The 16,446-nt window shown below is 32.3% G+C and overlaps 1 protein-coding gene across 14 annotated transcripts in view; it reads left to right on the top strand.

Moving 5' to 3' along the window:
• The window catches only part of HELZ (helicase with zinc finger), a 134,265-nt gene that overhangs the window by 37,640 nt on the left and 80,179 nt on the right, over window positions 1-16,446 (top strand). For all 14 annotated transcript variants that reach the window (XM_025046979.1, XM_025046975.1, XM_025046977.1 and 11 more), the window contains 5 exons: window positions 713-788; window positions 2,781-2,979; window positions 3,435-3,542; window positions 4,599-4,896; window positions 13,399-13,666. In XM_025046979.1, coding sequence (XP_024902747.1) covers window positions 713-788; window positions 2,781-2,979; window positions 3,435-3,542; window positions 4,599-4,896; window positions 13,399-13,666 — 949 coding nt within the window. The remainder of the gene's footprint in view (window positions 1-712; window positions 789-2,780; window positions 2,980-3,434; window positions 3,543-4,598; window positions 4,897-13,398; window positions 13,667-16,446) is intronic.

The following is a 16,446-nucleotide window of genomic DNA, read 5'->3' as shown; positions in this document are numbered from 1 at the left end:
TATGGGCGAAAGGAGGCACAGAGATTTGTTCTTGAAAACTGATAGCTGCTCAGCCATTTCTCTCTTGAGCCTTATTTTTTCTGGCTTACTTGGAACCATTTATGTAAATGAATCAAAGCTCTTTATATTCAGAAGTAAACAAATGTTAATTTTTAGTTTCTATCTCAGAATTCAACTTTTTGAATTTCATTTTAATTGTAAAAAAGGATTACTTTATACAATGATGTGTCAGACAAATCCTAAAGTACGTGAGTGGTAATGTGGAACTTCTTCTCACTCAATATGCAGTATTGGAATTTGTTCTACAAAATTTCCTTCCAGGATACATAATTTTCTCATTCCTGAAGTAATTGCTAATAGAGATACATCTCATACTTAAGAAATGACAAGCATGCCAGCGTCCCTCCTTTAGTTGTTAAGGAAGAGACTGCCCTGGAAATGTGCCCACCAGTTGCTAGGATAGAGTCAGGGTCATAGATTTGATTTAGCTGCTGGATAATTGCTTCTGCAGTGATTTCTAAGTTTCATATGGTTAATTGATTTAACTCATTTGATTGGTAGATTACTTTTTTGGTAGAGGCAAGTATGTCATGTTCTTTTTACATCATCTGGGATGATGTGTATGGAGGGTTTATAGAATTTCTTACACATTAAAATATCTGAATTATTAGCAAGCTTCAAATGATAAGACTATATCCTGATTACTCTCTAGGATCTTGTAATGGTTGGCGTTTCCGCCCACCACCTAGGGGAATCACAAGCAGCGAGGAATATACTTTGTGTAAAAGGTAATGTGAAATTTTTGTTTTAAATTAATGACATGTCTTTATTCAAAGAATAATTTCGCTTCATTTTTTAAAAGAAGGGAATATGCAAAGGAAGAAGATAATGATTTGAATAAAACGGTTTATTTTCAGTTTGAAACAGAAGCCATAATGGGCATCAACATTAAATAGTAAAAGTTTGAGCCATATTGGTGAGCTTTTAATTACAAGCAACAGTGATCAAAGGGGAGATTGTTAAGACTGTTTAGAAGTCTCTTATAATGCAGTTGGATTATTATGATTGAATTTCATTGCTGGTCTCTTGCTTTTGCGAAATTCACCAGTTATTGTGATTGAAATTGAAATTATTTTATATAAACTGAAGCAGGAGATAAAATAAAGAAACGTTAAATTATTTTACTAACTCGAAAGAGAATCTATTATCTTCATGTAATCCTTAAATAGAATTTACGAGTAATTTATATTTGAAGGGCTAACCTATCAAAATTTCATAATTATGTATTAAGGTGGAAAGAATTATTAAAGTCACATTTAGAAAGGTGAGCTTTTTAGTTCTTTTTATAAAAGCTAGTAACTAGTGGGATTTTTTAGATATAAAATCATTCTAGATTGCTTTTGATGAGTGGAATTTGATATGTGGTTTTGATAATTAAGACATCAGATTCAACTTCTGTGGTAGAAATAAAGAAACTAAGTAGTAAATTTTGAAAATCCTGGTGGCATCTGGACCACAGTCCTATTATGCAAAGGAAATGGGTGAAAATTCATAGTCCAAATGAGAATATCAAACCTTTAGTTATTAGGGAAATAATTTAAAACAAAGCAATAGAAAGACAAATATTTGGCTCATTAAGATATACTTAAGAGAAACATGCATGATTTTAAATGTGTCTTTGGAAGCATGAGAGCACTTAATTAATAGTGTAACTTAAGTCCAGGTGCTTTGTGTATCACCAAGAAAGGCTTAATATATACTCATTTTTTCAAGTAGGGTAAGCCATTTGATAAATTGTGCTTTTGTTCATTTTGTATTTCCTACTATCCATATTTTCCATTTGAAAAATTATAGCATTTCTCTTGTCTCCATTTTGCTATTTATCGTTTAATTTTAATTTTTTTCCTTAGAAGATCTTTTATTTTTTTAATGCTTCAATTGTTTAAAAACTGCCCGGACCCATAATTTTGCGGAGTTTTTAAAACTCAAAAAAATTAGTGATTAAAGTCTTATATTTTTATGTTTTGGACCACTGAATTGACAGTTGAATTTTCTGAGTCATAAACACTGAGAAACCATTAACTCTGTAACCTTTAAAATGAACATTTATTAACTTATCTATTGAAGAATTTAATCTGACTATTGATTCTAATACAGAACTTTTATTCTTAATTTATTTAAAATTTCAAGCACATTAATAGAATCCAATATTTTCAGTAAAATATAGGTAATAGAAATATAGAAAAGAGTAAAAGTATTACATTTGAAGGTGAAAGGTAGAAGCCTTAAAATGATAACTTAATGATATGAACATCTTTTTCAGAATGAAATTCCTAGAATGTGGAAAATTTTCTCTAGGTCGTATTATTTTGGGAAGTAGGGCATACCTGTGTTTGACGAACTGATCCACTTGATGTCAGTGTTGCTTTAAAAAATATTCTTCTCTAAGAAGAATTGTCTAATAGCGTTGTGATATCGTGAAGGAAGCTACCTTTTCAATGGTGGTTTTTTGTGGGTGGGGGTGGTTATGATTATGTTCTGCTTTAGTACCCTTTTATTCCAGGGCAGGAGGTCAGTGATAATGGGGAGTTGCTGTTTTGTTTAACTGTCGTAAATGTTCTCTGAACCTCTTCTGTGCAAGACAGTGTGATAAATATGGCCTTTCAGGAGACTAAGTTTTGTTTTTGTTATTGAAGAGTCAGAGGGCAAAATGCTGGAAGTTTGTCTTTTAAGTGGTCCCACAAAGTGTATGATAAAACAGTCTTTCCTATTCTACTTAGATTTTTAGAGCAAGGAATCTGTAGGTATGGTGCCCAGTGTACTTCAGCACATTCCCAGGAAGAACTAGCAGAATGGCAGAAAAGATATGCTTCACGGTTGATAAAATTGAAACAGCAAAATGAGAATAAACAGCTCTCAGGCAGTTACATGGAAACCTTGATAGAAAAGTGGATGAATTCATTATCTCCTGAGAAAGTGGTGAGGAAAATAAACTGCATTTTTTTGTTTGTTTGTTTTAAACAATGACCTTGTTTGAGTCTTGACTTTATTTTGTGCTATATTTTGGTTTATTTTATTATCCTCTATATGAAGAACTTGATTCTTGATAAAGAGTTTTTAGTAGCAAAAGTAGACCCATTTACTAAAATAAAGAGCAGAACTAAGCCATTTGTTTGGAGATTTGCAGGTATTATATTAATTTATCTTCATTCAGGGAGTTTTTACTGCCATTTTTTTGTTGTTAATTTTCTTATGTCTCTTGTTTTAGCTCTATTATATTTTGTTCTTAAATAACTGAAAATTAATATATAAAATACCTTGCTTTGTAAACAATTCCATCAACATCTTTACTGTTGACATTTATTTACCATGCCAGAAGTTTTGTATGTGCTTTTAGGAATAAAAATGTAACGTTACTTGCTCTCTATTTTCAGCTTAGTGAATGTATAGAAGGAGTAAAGGTAGAGCATAATCCTGATCTTTCAGTTACTGTCAACACCAAAAAATCTCACCAGACATGGACTTTTGCTCTCACTTGTAAGGTATGAATTTTGTGCTAGTTAAAGAATGTAAATTTTTTTTCGATTTTTCTTAAAGCTTTTTTGAACCTTTAAATCTCTGTGTTAAAAGAGCATTGAAAATGTTGTAGTCTAAGTACATTTTAATGTAAGTTCTGTATTGTGCTAAAGTGTATTTCTGTATTTTGATCATTAAAGTTACATTTTTTTTTAGATTTTGAGATAAAATCTCTGTAGATGTTTAGATACTTACTTTTTTATTTATATGGTAAAGAGGTCTTTGACATTGTCTTCCAAACTTAGAACATAGGATGGGGTTCATGGCTTATAATTAACTATTTGAAAATTGAATTGTTTAATCTGGCAGTTCTAAGATACGTAAACAATGACAACTTGTTTTTATATTTGATTTGATGAAATCACAAATTCTGTAATAATGAGTTTTTAATATGAGACATTTTCTGCAGTGCTTCTCACCTTGAATTGTAAATATTCAAAGTTTAAGAATGAAGCAAAGTAAAAATTTCTGTGAAATGTGCAGTGGCAAAGTTTTGTGTACTTTTTGGTGGTGTTCCTTCCACTGTACCATCTGCATCTTGGGATGAAAAATCTGAGAACATTTAGTTTCAGCCTTGAACCCAATCCAGTGCCTTCAGGGGTAACTGCCCTCCTATGAAGAGTTCCTACTTGAGGCTACATAAAAGTTTTTTAGACCAAGGGTATGGAAAGTTGGAGGTCAGTGGTATATAGGGTGAAAGCTTTTGTCACAATGAAAGGTGAACATATCACAGAAAGAGCAGGGAAGCTAGTGGTGTAGGATAAATATGTCATTTTAAAAATTTCAGCTTTATTTGAGGTATTAGTGACATCATAAATATATCATTTAACAACTGATTTTTTTTAACCATTCTAATTTTTTTTCTTAAATGGCTTATGAGCACAATTTGTATTTTTAACATAGTATCTTAGAAGCATGGGAAAGTAAAGGTCCCTTATGGAAATGGTTTCATTGAAGAGCCCAATTACAATTGGATTTTTTTACCCCCTTGTACTCAATGAATTATTTTAACTTCCTTGTAGCCTGCAAGAATGCTGTATCGTGTAGCATTGCTTTATGATGCTCATCGTCCTCATTTTAGTATCATTGCAATATCTGCCGGAGATAGTACTACCCAGGTATCACAAGAAGTCCCAGAAAACTGTCAAGAATGGATAGGAGGAAAGATGGCCCAAAATGGATTAGATCATTACGTGTATAAAGTCGGGATAGCATTTAACACAGAAATATTTGGAACTTTTCGCCAAACCATAGTTTTCGACTTTGGATTGGAACCAGTACTCATGCAAAGAGTAATGATTGATGCAGCTTCTACAGAAGGTAATATTTAGACTTTTTTCCCCTGATACGATGTATTACAAGGCACTATCATAACAACATTAAAAGATATGTATTGGCCCCTAAATATTCCATAGATAGGGAGGGAATAATAAGGAAAAAAAAATCCCAAATTAATTGACTCATTTACTGTATAATGGGATTAGAATGGTTAACATTATGCCCTGGTCTTTTAATACAGTCATCAGGGAAAGCTCACTTTGAGGTTCCCCGAACTTGTATGAGTAGATGATCAGGTCTGTTTTGATTTACCAACTTCATTTTTAAAGTAAGATAATTTTGGCACAGTAAAACCTTTTAATGTTAGTTTGGGTAGAATATATATTTTAATGGTAATTGTGAATATACCTACAATGTCTGTTTCCGTGTCGGACTGTCCAGTTAACTTTGCTGATATTATTACATTATCTCTGAATGAAAAGTCCTAAATATAAGCTTTCATAAGTTGATTTTGTACATTTACTAGTGTAAAGGAGACCAAGGCACTTTTAACAGCCTCTGTTCTGTGTCCTTGGGAAGAAGTCCCTGGTTTCAACATGCAAATCCCTGTAGAAGATGATGAATTTCTTTGTACATTGTCATATTACTGCCTGTACCTAAATTTTATGCCAAGATCCAAAAGGACAAGGAAAGATCACGTTAGCCTACATTTCTTTGGCTCTTGGTTGGATTTATAGGTGCTTTATTTTATTTAAAGAACAATAAATATTTAACAAACACTTCATCTAGCAGAGCTGTATGAAAGTTGCTTTTGCCTTGGCTATGTCTCACCATATGGGGAGGATGTTTGTAATATGTACCACACTGTCCCATTTATAAGAATGTCAAAGTTGTTTTTGGACGTAGCAAACAGGTGGAACTGGTTTTGTCTCCTTTAGCTACTGGTAAGGTTAAAGGAATATTTATGCCTGAGTTGAACAATTAGGCATTACCTTTTTGTATATGTGCTAATGTTATTACCCAGACTCCATTTTACCTTTATTTCTTACTTATTTTGATTATTCCTTTTACTTGTTTTTATTCTGTTGTATTGTTTTTTTGTCATCTTAGTACTTTTCGGAATCAAAATATCTTGTTTCCCATAGCCAAATAGATATAAATGACGAAGAAAAATATTTGGTTTACATTTACTAGAAAAGAAGTTAGTTGGCAAATTTTTTCTGTAAAGGGCCAGATAATAAATACTTTCTGTGTCACAGGGCTTTTGCAATTACTCAACTCTGCATTGTAGTGAGAAAGCGGCCGTGGACAATGTAAATGAGTGGGCATTGCTGTGTTCCAATAAAACTTTATTTTCAAAAACAACAGCAGGCTGGATTTGTCTCGGCTGCCCTGCTTTGTCTATCCCTGTACTATTAAGTTGCTTTTAGAGACTAGAACTTTGAGAACTAGGAAGCACCCTTTTTCAGTCATAAGGAGATTTATATGACAGAGACCAACATGCATCCTCTCCTCTCAAATAGAACTCCGAAAAGATGCTCTTGGCTTACACGTGTGTTGTATTTTAAAAGTTTGCTTTTAGATTGGTGATTTGTAACTTATGATTCATTTTTTATAGGAATAGTTCGTAAGTGTTGTCAAGAATTTGTACTAGTTAATAAAAGCCTATTTAATTAATAATATGCAGTGCTAAATGTCTGCAGTAAAAAGTAAGAGAAAATGATACTGTTAAAATAGATGATAATAAGAGAAGGTGGCGATGAAGAGGATTCCAGGGCACCCTCATAGGCCTAAGAAATTGAGGGGACTTGGGCTACTTTCGCCTGAGATATGGTTTACTTTTCTAGTGGAGAAAAAGAGTAGTGGACAGACTTTAGAGTGAAATAAAACTGGCTTCGAATCCTGATACTCTCCTTATTAACTGTGTGACCCTGGGCAGAGTACTTAACATCTCTGAGCTTCATGTGGAAACATCTGTAAAATGGAGCTAGTAATACCTGTCTTAGAGGATTATCGTGAGTACTAGAAATAAACAAACCTTGCATAGTATCTGGCATATAGTAGGTATTTAGTAAATAGTAGCTATTATTTTTATCATTAGACATGATTAGGATAATTTCTGGCTTACAAACAGGATGAAGAAAGTAGGAAAGAGAGAAGGAGGAATTTTTTTTTTTTTTTTTTTTTTTTTGGAGGGCTGAGACCTTGGTTGACCTCACGGATTACAAGGACTTTGTCAGTTTACAATCCCTTATTTTTTTTTTTTTTTTATTTTTTAGATGAGGACTGAGACTAGGGTGTTAGCAGACAGACTAAAAAGCAGAAACGAAGAACTAAGTCATTAAGGCCGCAGCACCTACAGATCTTGGCAAGAGATTGCAGTATAGGCGGTGGAAGAGAAGCTGTCCAAAGAAGTGACTGATGAGTTGAGAGTGGTAACTGGAAGAAATAAAGAGTCTCATTTTTAATGTTTATAATGTATCAGTTTGAAGTGTTATATTTCATTCAGATATGATAGAGGAAATTAATATAGACAAAGATATCCTCCCAATTTGTAACCAATACTATAATATACCCTCATCCTTTTTTATAATACTATATTATAAAAACCACCAGTAACCTCTTTATAGTTTGATATCTTTGCCTATTTTCTTTTAAATAAGGTTTTACTTCTGTATGGTTATATTATAGAAAATAATTGAAAACAAGCATTTTCTTGAACTAATTTGAAAACATTAAAACAGTTGCATGTAGTAAAATTTGTTTTTCAAGGACAGGAAAAATAAATAGCACAAGAACACAATATAAAATGTACAAAATGTATCTTATGATATGAAATTATAAATGGAGAAAAGAAAACAAATCTAGGTTTAGGCAAGCTAGATGACATTCGGTTGACTATTTTGTCATTGTTAAACTGACCTGTTGTGCTAATTTTTAGCTCTTTGGTATTTTCTCTACTCTTAAAATTGATGTCATTGGATATCTTGATATTTTTGTTAAGTTCTTAAGCTTTTTTGTGTGACTATATTTGTTTCAGTGTGACTGTGTACAGAGTCCCAACAGAATTTTGGAAAAATTAAAGCAGGATGTAAAAAGTATAATGTTTGTTTCCTGCTTCTTTCTTAATGCTAGTTAGTTTCTTTTTTTTATAGCAGAGTTCTCGTCAGCAAAAAAATTGAGAGGAAAAGATTTATGTGAAATCACAATTTTATAAAACATTCTGAAACAATAAAAATGTGAAATGTCAGTTTCTCATTTGTATCTTTTCCTGAAATAACTTGTGTGGATAACATTCAGAGACATTGAGAGGAAGAGAACTTCTTCATTAAATTGGTGACAATGTGTCAGTCTGGCTACCTTCACCTCTAGCCTCAGCCAGTTCATCGTTTGATCTTTCTTGGTTTAGAATTAGTAGAAAAGTGTCATTCCAAGTACAGTTGGGAATTGGGGAATTGAATTCAATCTGGGCTTTATCATGTTTCCATACAGTTTTGATAATATTGTAAATTATATCTTAATATAATTTGGTTTCTACATACACAAAGAAATGTAATGGTGGTTCGAAACTAGAATTTGGATAGAAAGTATCTTTATCGCATCTTACACTTGATTGTTCATTTTTAGGTAAGTTTTTGTCCTTAAAAGAATGCCGGGAACATATATTTCTCTTCCATAAAGTTATAAATTTGGACCATGGTGGATCATCTATTAGCTCAATGTTTCCAAAACTGTGTTCCACTTAAATTAATTAGGTATTATATTATTAATAATAGGTAAAGGGTTCCATGTCCAAATACATTTGGAAGTGATGCATGCTTTATTTCCCTGGTAGAGATTCACAGTGCACCTCAGTAATTAAAGGCTCAGTCTCTGTCAAACTGATTTGATCATGGAACTTCATTACATTAGTACATCACTCCTTGAAACTTAAAATGAAATTGCATAGCAGACATTTCTTTCTCTAATTTATTTTTCATTATTGAATTAAAAATCTTACGTTAGTCGATTCACATTTGAATCGGAAAAAAACCCCCACTTTTTAAATGTTATTTTTATGATATCTAAAGTATCCGAACCTTTTCAATTTGCAGGTCATGAATGAATTTTTTTCTCCACTCATCATTATATGGCAATGCTGCAAACTGTTCGAGAAATATGTATAACTTCAACTTTGCTTTTTTCAGTGTTTTCTTCTTGTTGGTGAGATTCAGGTTCAGAAAATGATACTGTATGTACTAAACAATTTTTTGGATTAAAGATGTGCCTCTCAAAATGTGCGGTAAAACACATTTTTAAAAGACATCTACAAAAGAAAGAAGTTAGTGAATTTTCTCCCTGCTTAGTAAACAAACTGCATTATACACTTCATATCATAACTTTGACTAATGAAAGATTTTGATTTGGTATTGTTTTGATGATCTGAAAGCTACATGTTTAAAATTCTTATATTTAAATTTGATAACTTGATATTACATATTTCACTACTTCGAGTCTAGCAGCATATCTCAACTTAAAATTTAGTATGATTTAAAAATGATTGCCAGTTGCCAAAGTAGTTAGTAAATTAAGGACACATTATATGCATATAAAATAATATTTAAAATGTGATCAGAAAAGTAATAGAAAAATAAATTTAAAAATGGTTTATTTGTCAATAAAAGATAAATGTACCTGAGTGGAAGCATGTAAAAAGTATGAGGTACTTCTCTCCTGTTTTCTCTTTTTAGTAGCCTTGCTATTAGCCTTGCTAAGAGATGGGAGATAGGGCCAGACAACATGGCAGAGCTGAGAGGTGTTCATCTTGCTTGTCGATAGCAGTTGTGGTGAAAGGAATGATCAAATGGATAACTGAAATGGTAGTTTGGGATTACTTTTGGACTTTATTTTATCATTAATTTGGGCAGTCAAGACTTGTAAAGCCACAGACCAAAATGTTTTCTAAGGATAAGAGTGTGATATCTGATTTTGGAATTAGGAATCAGTTCAGCTTATTCTTTTTACGCCCTAGATAAATATAGCTGTTTTAATAAATTCCATATTTAACATGCATTTATTGCATGCCTCTTTTGTGTCAGCCCTTGTGCTGGGTACGTAGACCACTGGATTTTTTTTTTTTTTCTCCTTACTTTCTTCTTATCCACTCTCCAGGTCCTGTTAAGAATGATTTTCAAGTGTGCTGTACTACATACTTTGAGACAAAATAAACCAACCCTTTGGATGCTTTATTAGAATACTGACTATGTGGCTGAAATGAGAGCACTGCTATTCTCAGTAATCAGAGGGCAGGGGAAGCGTATCTTGTGTCAGATTAGTTATTCCAACCTCGAATTCTATTTTTGACAGCAGCTCGTCCCTTATGTTATCTTCAAAAAATTAAGTATATTCTAATTATCTTTTTTTTTCTTATGAATTTCTCTTAAAATATATTTATAGGTTCTACCTACCACACCTCAGGGTAACAAATTCCATAGGTGTATAATTTGTCAGGTTTGCTTTTGAATTTATTATTACAAGAATTGGTTAATAAGTCACTGTTAAACTCTCCCTGTGTGCTTTTATGAATATTGACCCTAACTTGTTTACTTTTCATCTTTCCAGAGTGTTTTTCATTTTAGCCTAATCTAGGTTGAAGAAAAGTTGTACCAGGATGCACTGGCTCAGGCTAGTAGGTGTCTGGGTTAGATGTTAGCAGATACGCATGTGCCATCACAGGGATGACGTGAGCCCCAGCAGTAGTCATGTCCCCTCCCCATGGCAGAGCGTCATCTCCCTCTTCTATTTAGAAAGGCCCCTTAAGACCTAATGACCTTTAAACACTGTACGTTAGGTGGATAATTAACCTGGTTTAATAAACTGCTTCTTGCAAGTGAAAGGATTGGAGGCAGAAGTTTGTTTCAAGTTCAGATGAAGCAGGGAAACAGGTGGTTTTTGCAAACTCTGTATTCTTACAGTAGCCACTGGCCACAGTTTGGTTTTGACATCTGAGTTAACGATTGAGATCAGTAGTTTGTAGACTTTTTGATGCTGGCACACATGGATATTTAACAAGATTTTTCTTTCTACTTCCTCAGCTTTCCCTTCCCTTGTACTGTTTATAGTCTTTAAAAAAATAAATGGAGTAAAATTTAACATTGGGAATAGTTTGGAAATTAATGTGCTACCTGCTTGAAGACACTAATTTTAAGAATTTTATAAAATCAGGATGAGAATCATGGCACTACATAGAAAATGAGAAAAAAAATTTTTCTCATGACAGTTTTCCCCAAAAGCTAGGCTAGAATACTTCTAGCCCAGAGTAGGATGACTTTCTGTATAATCTGCTTTGCATATTAAATAGATATTACAAAAAGCTTTTTTTAAAGGAAAGCTATACTGTTTTAAGTCTGTTATTATTCCAGTTACCTGAATATCAGTTAGGACTAACTAGTGACTTTTTAAAGGATGTGAATGTAATATTGTCTGAATCAACTTCTTATTTAAAGTAAAATTGTGAAATATCATTCCCCCACCCCAAAGAGTAGTTAAGACATTCTTTTATTATAGTAAATATATTCTTCAATATTACATAGAACTTAGTTTAAAAAATTTTTTTAAAAGAGCTGGTTATTTGATTTGTTACGGTACCCTTGTTGTTTCTCTTTTTGACTTTTGCATTAAGAAAATTTTGTGCATTCTTGCTATTTTAATAATTACCTTCTGATTTTTAGTGATGGTATAATCTATTTTAGCAATGTGGGTATTTGTATAATTTAAATAGTTTTTCGTAGCTATGATCTAGGGAATGAATAGGCAGGGCCCAATTTTAGAGTGATTTGGGAAGAAAATGTGATTAGTTTACTTTATGAAAATTCTACAGTTGACCTTTGAACAACTCAGGGGTTAGGGGCACCAGCTCCCTGTGCAGTTGAAAATTCGAGTATAACTTTTGGTTATCCCAATACTTAACTATATCAATAGTGTCCTATTGACCAGAAGACTTACTGAAAACAAATAGTTGATTAACACATATTTTATATATGTATTACATACTGTATTCTTATAATAAAGTAATTAAAGAAAATATTATTTGGAAAATCATAAGGAAAATACATTTATAGTATTTATTGAAAAAAATCCATGTATAAGTGGACCCACCATAGTTCATACTCTTGTTCAAAGGTCAGCAGTATTGTGAGGCTGTTGCAAAAACAGATGGTCATCATCTCATCCAGAGTATTTAAAAAATGCAAATTTTATAGCTTGATGACTTTAGTTGTGTTTATATTGCCATTTGAGAAATAATAGAACTAGCTTTTACAAATGCCTTTCAAGGAGCAAAGGTTAGAAATTAGGGCTTTTACTTTTTTTTCTTTTTATTACATTTTTACATTTAAATTAGACCCTTTACATTTTAATCTTTATTAAGATACTAGGATAAGCTATTTTCTAATATTGAAAAATTTCTCTTGATGGATGACTATATTTATGATCATTTTTATAGTTTATATATAACTTTTAAATGTAGCAAAATCACTAAGCAAAACATGGCAATTTTGCATTATGTTCTTATTTCAAAGAGCACAGGATAACTTGTCATTGTGTTTTGGAGGCTAACTGATCTCTGTTTAAACTTTTTATTATTTCTTCCAAAAATCATAATGAGTTGTGAAATCATCTTTCCAATTACGTTATATTAAAATTGGATCTTGGTCTGATTGGTCAGTTAAGCAACTTTTTTTCTCTTGGTTAAGTTTCATATTTATAGGAGTATGTATGTTCCACCCAATAGAAAAGTATTATGCACTGCAGCTAGAGTGAGCCTACCCAGTGCTCAGAATTTCTTAATGATGTATTTCACGGTGCTGGTATTATGCTACATTTTTTTTCAGAGATGTCATAACTTGAACAGTCATTCATTTTGACACTGTGCCCTACTTACAGTATAATTTAACTGAGGCCAAACTGGATTTTTCTAAAATGGCATTTGAATGGTACATCATATTATGTTTTATTGCGGAATTAGCAGTTTTTCATGACTACTTTCTCAAAGATTTGTGTTTGTCATAAGTTGGCTTTCAGAGAATTTCATTGTGCTTTACCACACAAGAAAAGATTTAACTTTTCACAATTTTCTGATCTTCTCCTTCTGTGATGGGGCAGGTATTGGTAGTGAGAGAAAGTGATTGTCACCTGACGGACTTTGTCTTGTGAGGAATTTGTCATGTCTTCTTCATGCAGATCAGATTTCTCTTGACTGAAGAGTTGAGTTCTAAATATTAATCTGTATTTTTAAAATGTTAATAACTATTTCTGGTATGTCCTAGCCTGATGTAAAACAGATATTTTTTACATGGGTTCCTATATATATTATTTTGTTAAATAAGCTAGACAAAAAAAATATTTCTGATATGTGGAAAATACTCTGTTAAATGAGCTTTATATTGTTCTGTTTTAAGAATTTTAGCTCTGGCATATAATACTCTCTTACCAAAATGTTTGATGTATTATTTGAGAATTTTAATGCTGTGTTCCTTTATAAATGTCTTTTTTGTTTCCATCTAGATCTTGAATACCTGATGCATGCAAAACAACAGCTAGTAACCACAGCTAAGCGTTGGGATTCTTCTTCTAAGACTATTATAGATTTTGAACCTAATGAAACTACTGATTTGGAGAAGAGCCTTCTTATCAGATACCAAATTCCTCTCTCTGCTGACCAGCTATTTACCCAGTCCGTTCTAGACAAATCATTGACCAAGACCAACTATCAGTCACGGTTGCATGACCTTCTTTATATTGAGGAGATAGCCCAGTATAAAGAAGTCAGCAAGTAAGTTACGTTAGAAACACATTTTTTGGGGGGTTAATCTCCCCTTTGGATGGTATTTTTCATTTTGAAAATGGAGGTATGCCTATGTGAGGTGGTAAAGTGGTTGTCATTCAGTAGCTTTATATCACCTTCTGAAGTCAGGAACCGTGTCTGGCTCATCTTGGTAGCCCTAGTGTGCAGTACGTAGTGTTAGTTCCCCAAGACTGCCAGGTGCTGGGAGTGTAAACATGTGGTTTCTGCTCCTCCTGGCAGAGCGAGCACTCAGCAGATATGTGTTTGATAAATGTACAAAAACTGAAAGATCACATATTTTGGAAAGTAATTTTAAGAATGAAATGATTTAAATCTTCTGGGAAACTTTGATAATGATAAAATACCTTTATAGGAGTTTATAAATGCTTTCATGCGTTTTACATTTTATTCATATCTCACAGGTTAAATCAAAAGTGTTTAAATCAAAAGCTTATGTTAATCATTCTAGGAAAAGTAATCTCAGAAATCAAAGTATGAGTAAAAGATGTTAATGAAATAGTTGTTATATTTGGTAGTAGCATTCTATCTACTTTTTAGATAAAATGGAATGAGCCTTAAAAATTGAACCACAGTTAGGAGGCATTAACACATTTTTATTAGTAATTTTCCCTTAAATACAGCCTAACCAACATTTTTTTTTTTCTGAGCTGCCTTTTTGCTACCTTATTAATATTATTGACACTGAACACTCATTGAAGGACATATTCAGAAAAGGAAAAGAGAAAACTTAAAGCTGCCTTGTGTTATTCTGTTTCTAGATTAAACATGATTAGCTTTTGGAAAGTGTTTAAATGAAATACATGTAAGATTTACAAAGTCAGCTAGAATGTATTTTTCATTAAGACTTTAAATCATGGCCCATTGATAATCTCTTACCAGACTTACCGATTATGTCCATAGACAGTTCTAGTGAAATGGTCGGTTATTAAATAACAAGGACAATGGTTTGTATCATGTCATTAATGGTAATATTACGTGTGCATTTTATTTACATTATGAGAGTTTCCTTTTCCTTAGAAAAGAACAGTATGACAAATCATAAATATTGGGGTGCAACAGAGCTTAAAAGCCTCTCAGAATCTTAGAGACCATTTTGGAGTATGATAACCAGAAATTGAGAAAAAATTATAAATTATATTTAATATTTTGTTAACATTTATAAATTATTCCATATACATTACTTTAGAACTTATAACTAAATACTAGTAAGCTTATGGATTATTGTTTTAAAAATACTATTTTAAAAATATAAATTTGTCTGAATGAAAAAAATAAATGCTAAAAAATTGAGGTCAGATTCTGATCAAGAAACATAAGAGGATGAAAGTTCACTCTCAGAGCACCTTGCACAGGCTTCTAAAGCCAATGATAAGAGGAGCTTAAAAATTGCAATGTGAAATGAGCACTGGTGGCAAACTCAGTTGGTAAGTTATTTCTGAGGGGCCATTTGCAAGTTTGTATTGAGGGTCTTTGGAAAAGTTAAACTTTTTGGTGAAGTGATTCTGTTTATGAGGGATCGTCCTGAAGAAACAATCAGAGGTGAAGATTAAGATGTCTGTATGCAAATGTCTCTCAAAGAGTAGTGAAGAATAAGTTAGGTAAATTATGATATAGCCATATAAGCAAACTTATATAACTATTGAGATAATGTTCTTGAAGAATTTTTAATACAGTGAAGATGGTTATGATATAATATTAAGGGAGAAATACTAGTTGTAAAACTATTTACTGTAAATAATGCACACACATATGAATATATTTGTATATAAAAGTATTGGGAAGAGTTAAAGCAAAGTGTTCTGGTTGGTGGAATTAACAGACGATTTTTATATTCTAATATATAACAGTTTTCTCTATTTTTGAAATGTTCTACAATGACAATAAATTGCTATTATAATCATCAAAAACAAACGAAGAAATAGAAAGGAACCAACACATTACTAATGTGTAACCCTTATGTAACACTTGATGATCGTGGTGTAGAATTTCCCTTAGATATGAAAAAAAAATGATTATGGTTAAGACAATGTGCACAGTGTGGTAGATAGTGTATAGTCTTTTTATAGGAACATCTGAGCTTTTTCTACTTTTTTAATCTTTAAAATTAGATCATGGTTGTCGACTCAAATGGGGATATTTACAAGTTGAATATAAATCTGTAAGGATCACTTTTGATATGTTATATATGCTAACTACACAAGAGTTTTGAAGGATCTTAAAGATAGAAATGAAGATTTTTTTGCTATATGTCTAAAGTGACAAGTAGATAGTTACTGTGTCAGAGAATTTTGGAAAATTTCCAGTGATTCTCTCTCACCCAAAGGTAACCCTGGATGTGAAGGCTGGTAAATTACCCTTCTGCATTTGGCAGGCTTGTAAAATTTTGTGAAGTACAATACAGAACCGGTGCACATACAAAAAAGCAAATCCTGTTAGTTATGAGATGGAGTTCTCAGAGGGAGGGCATCTGTAAACAGATAGACAAGGGACAAAGTACAGATATAAATTGTAAGGATTTTTAAAGTCTTTGACAAAGTTTCACACATTGCTTAAAAAAGTGTATTTTCTGTTTTCTCCTTTACCCTTTAAAATTAATATTTATGTGCATTTTAATGGTGGCTTGAATTCACATTTGATAAATTCTTTAAGCACAGATAACACAACTGAGATATGGTTTAAAAATGGATTTCGGGGAGGTCCGTGTGCAGCTAGTAAACTGTGCTGTGGTGGGGGTTTAGCACACTCTT

Source organism: Pteropus alecto, unplaced genomic scaffold (assembly GCF_000325575.1).
Source record: "Pteropus alecto unplaced genomic scaffold, ASM32557v1 scaffold134, whole genome shotgun sequence".
Taxonomy (NCBI): domain Eukaryota; kingdom Metazoa; phylum Chordata; class Mammalia; order Chiroptera; family Pteropodidae; genus Pteropus; species Pteropus alecto.
This window is presented reverse-complemented; position numbering and strand designations above follow the sequence as displayed.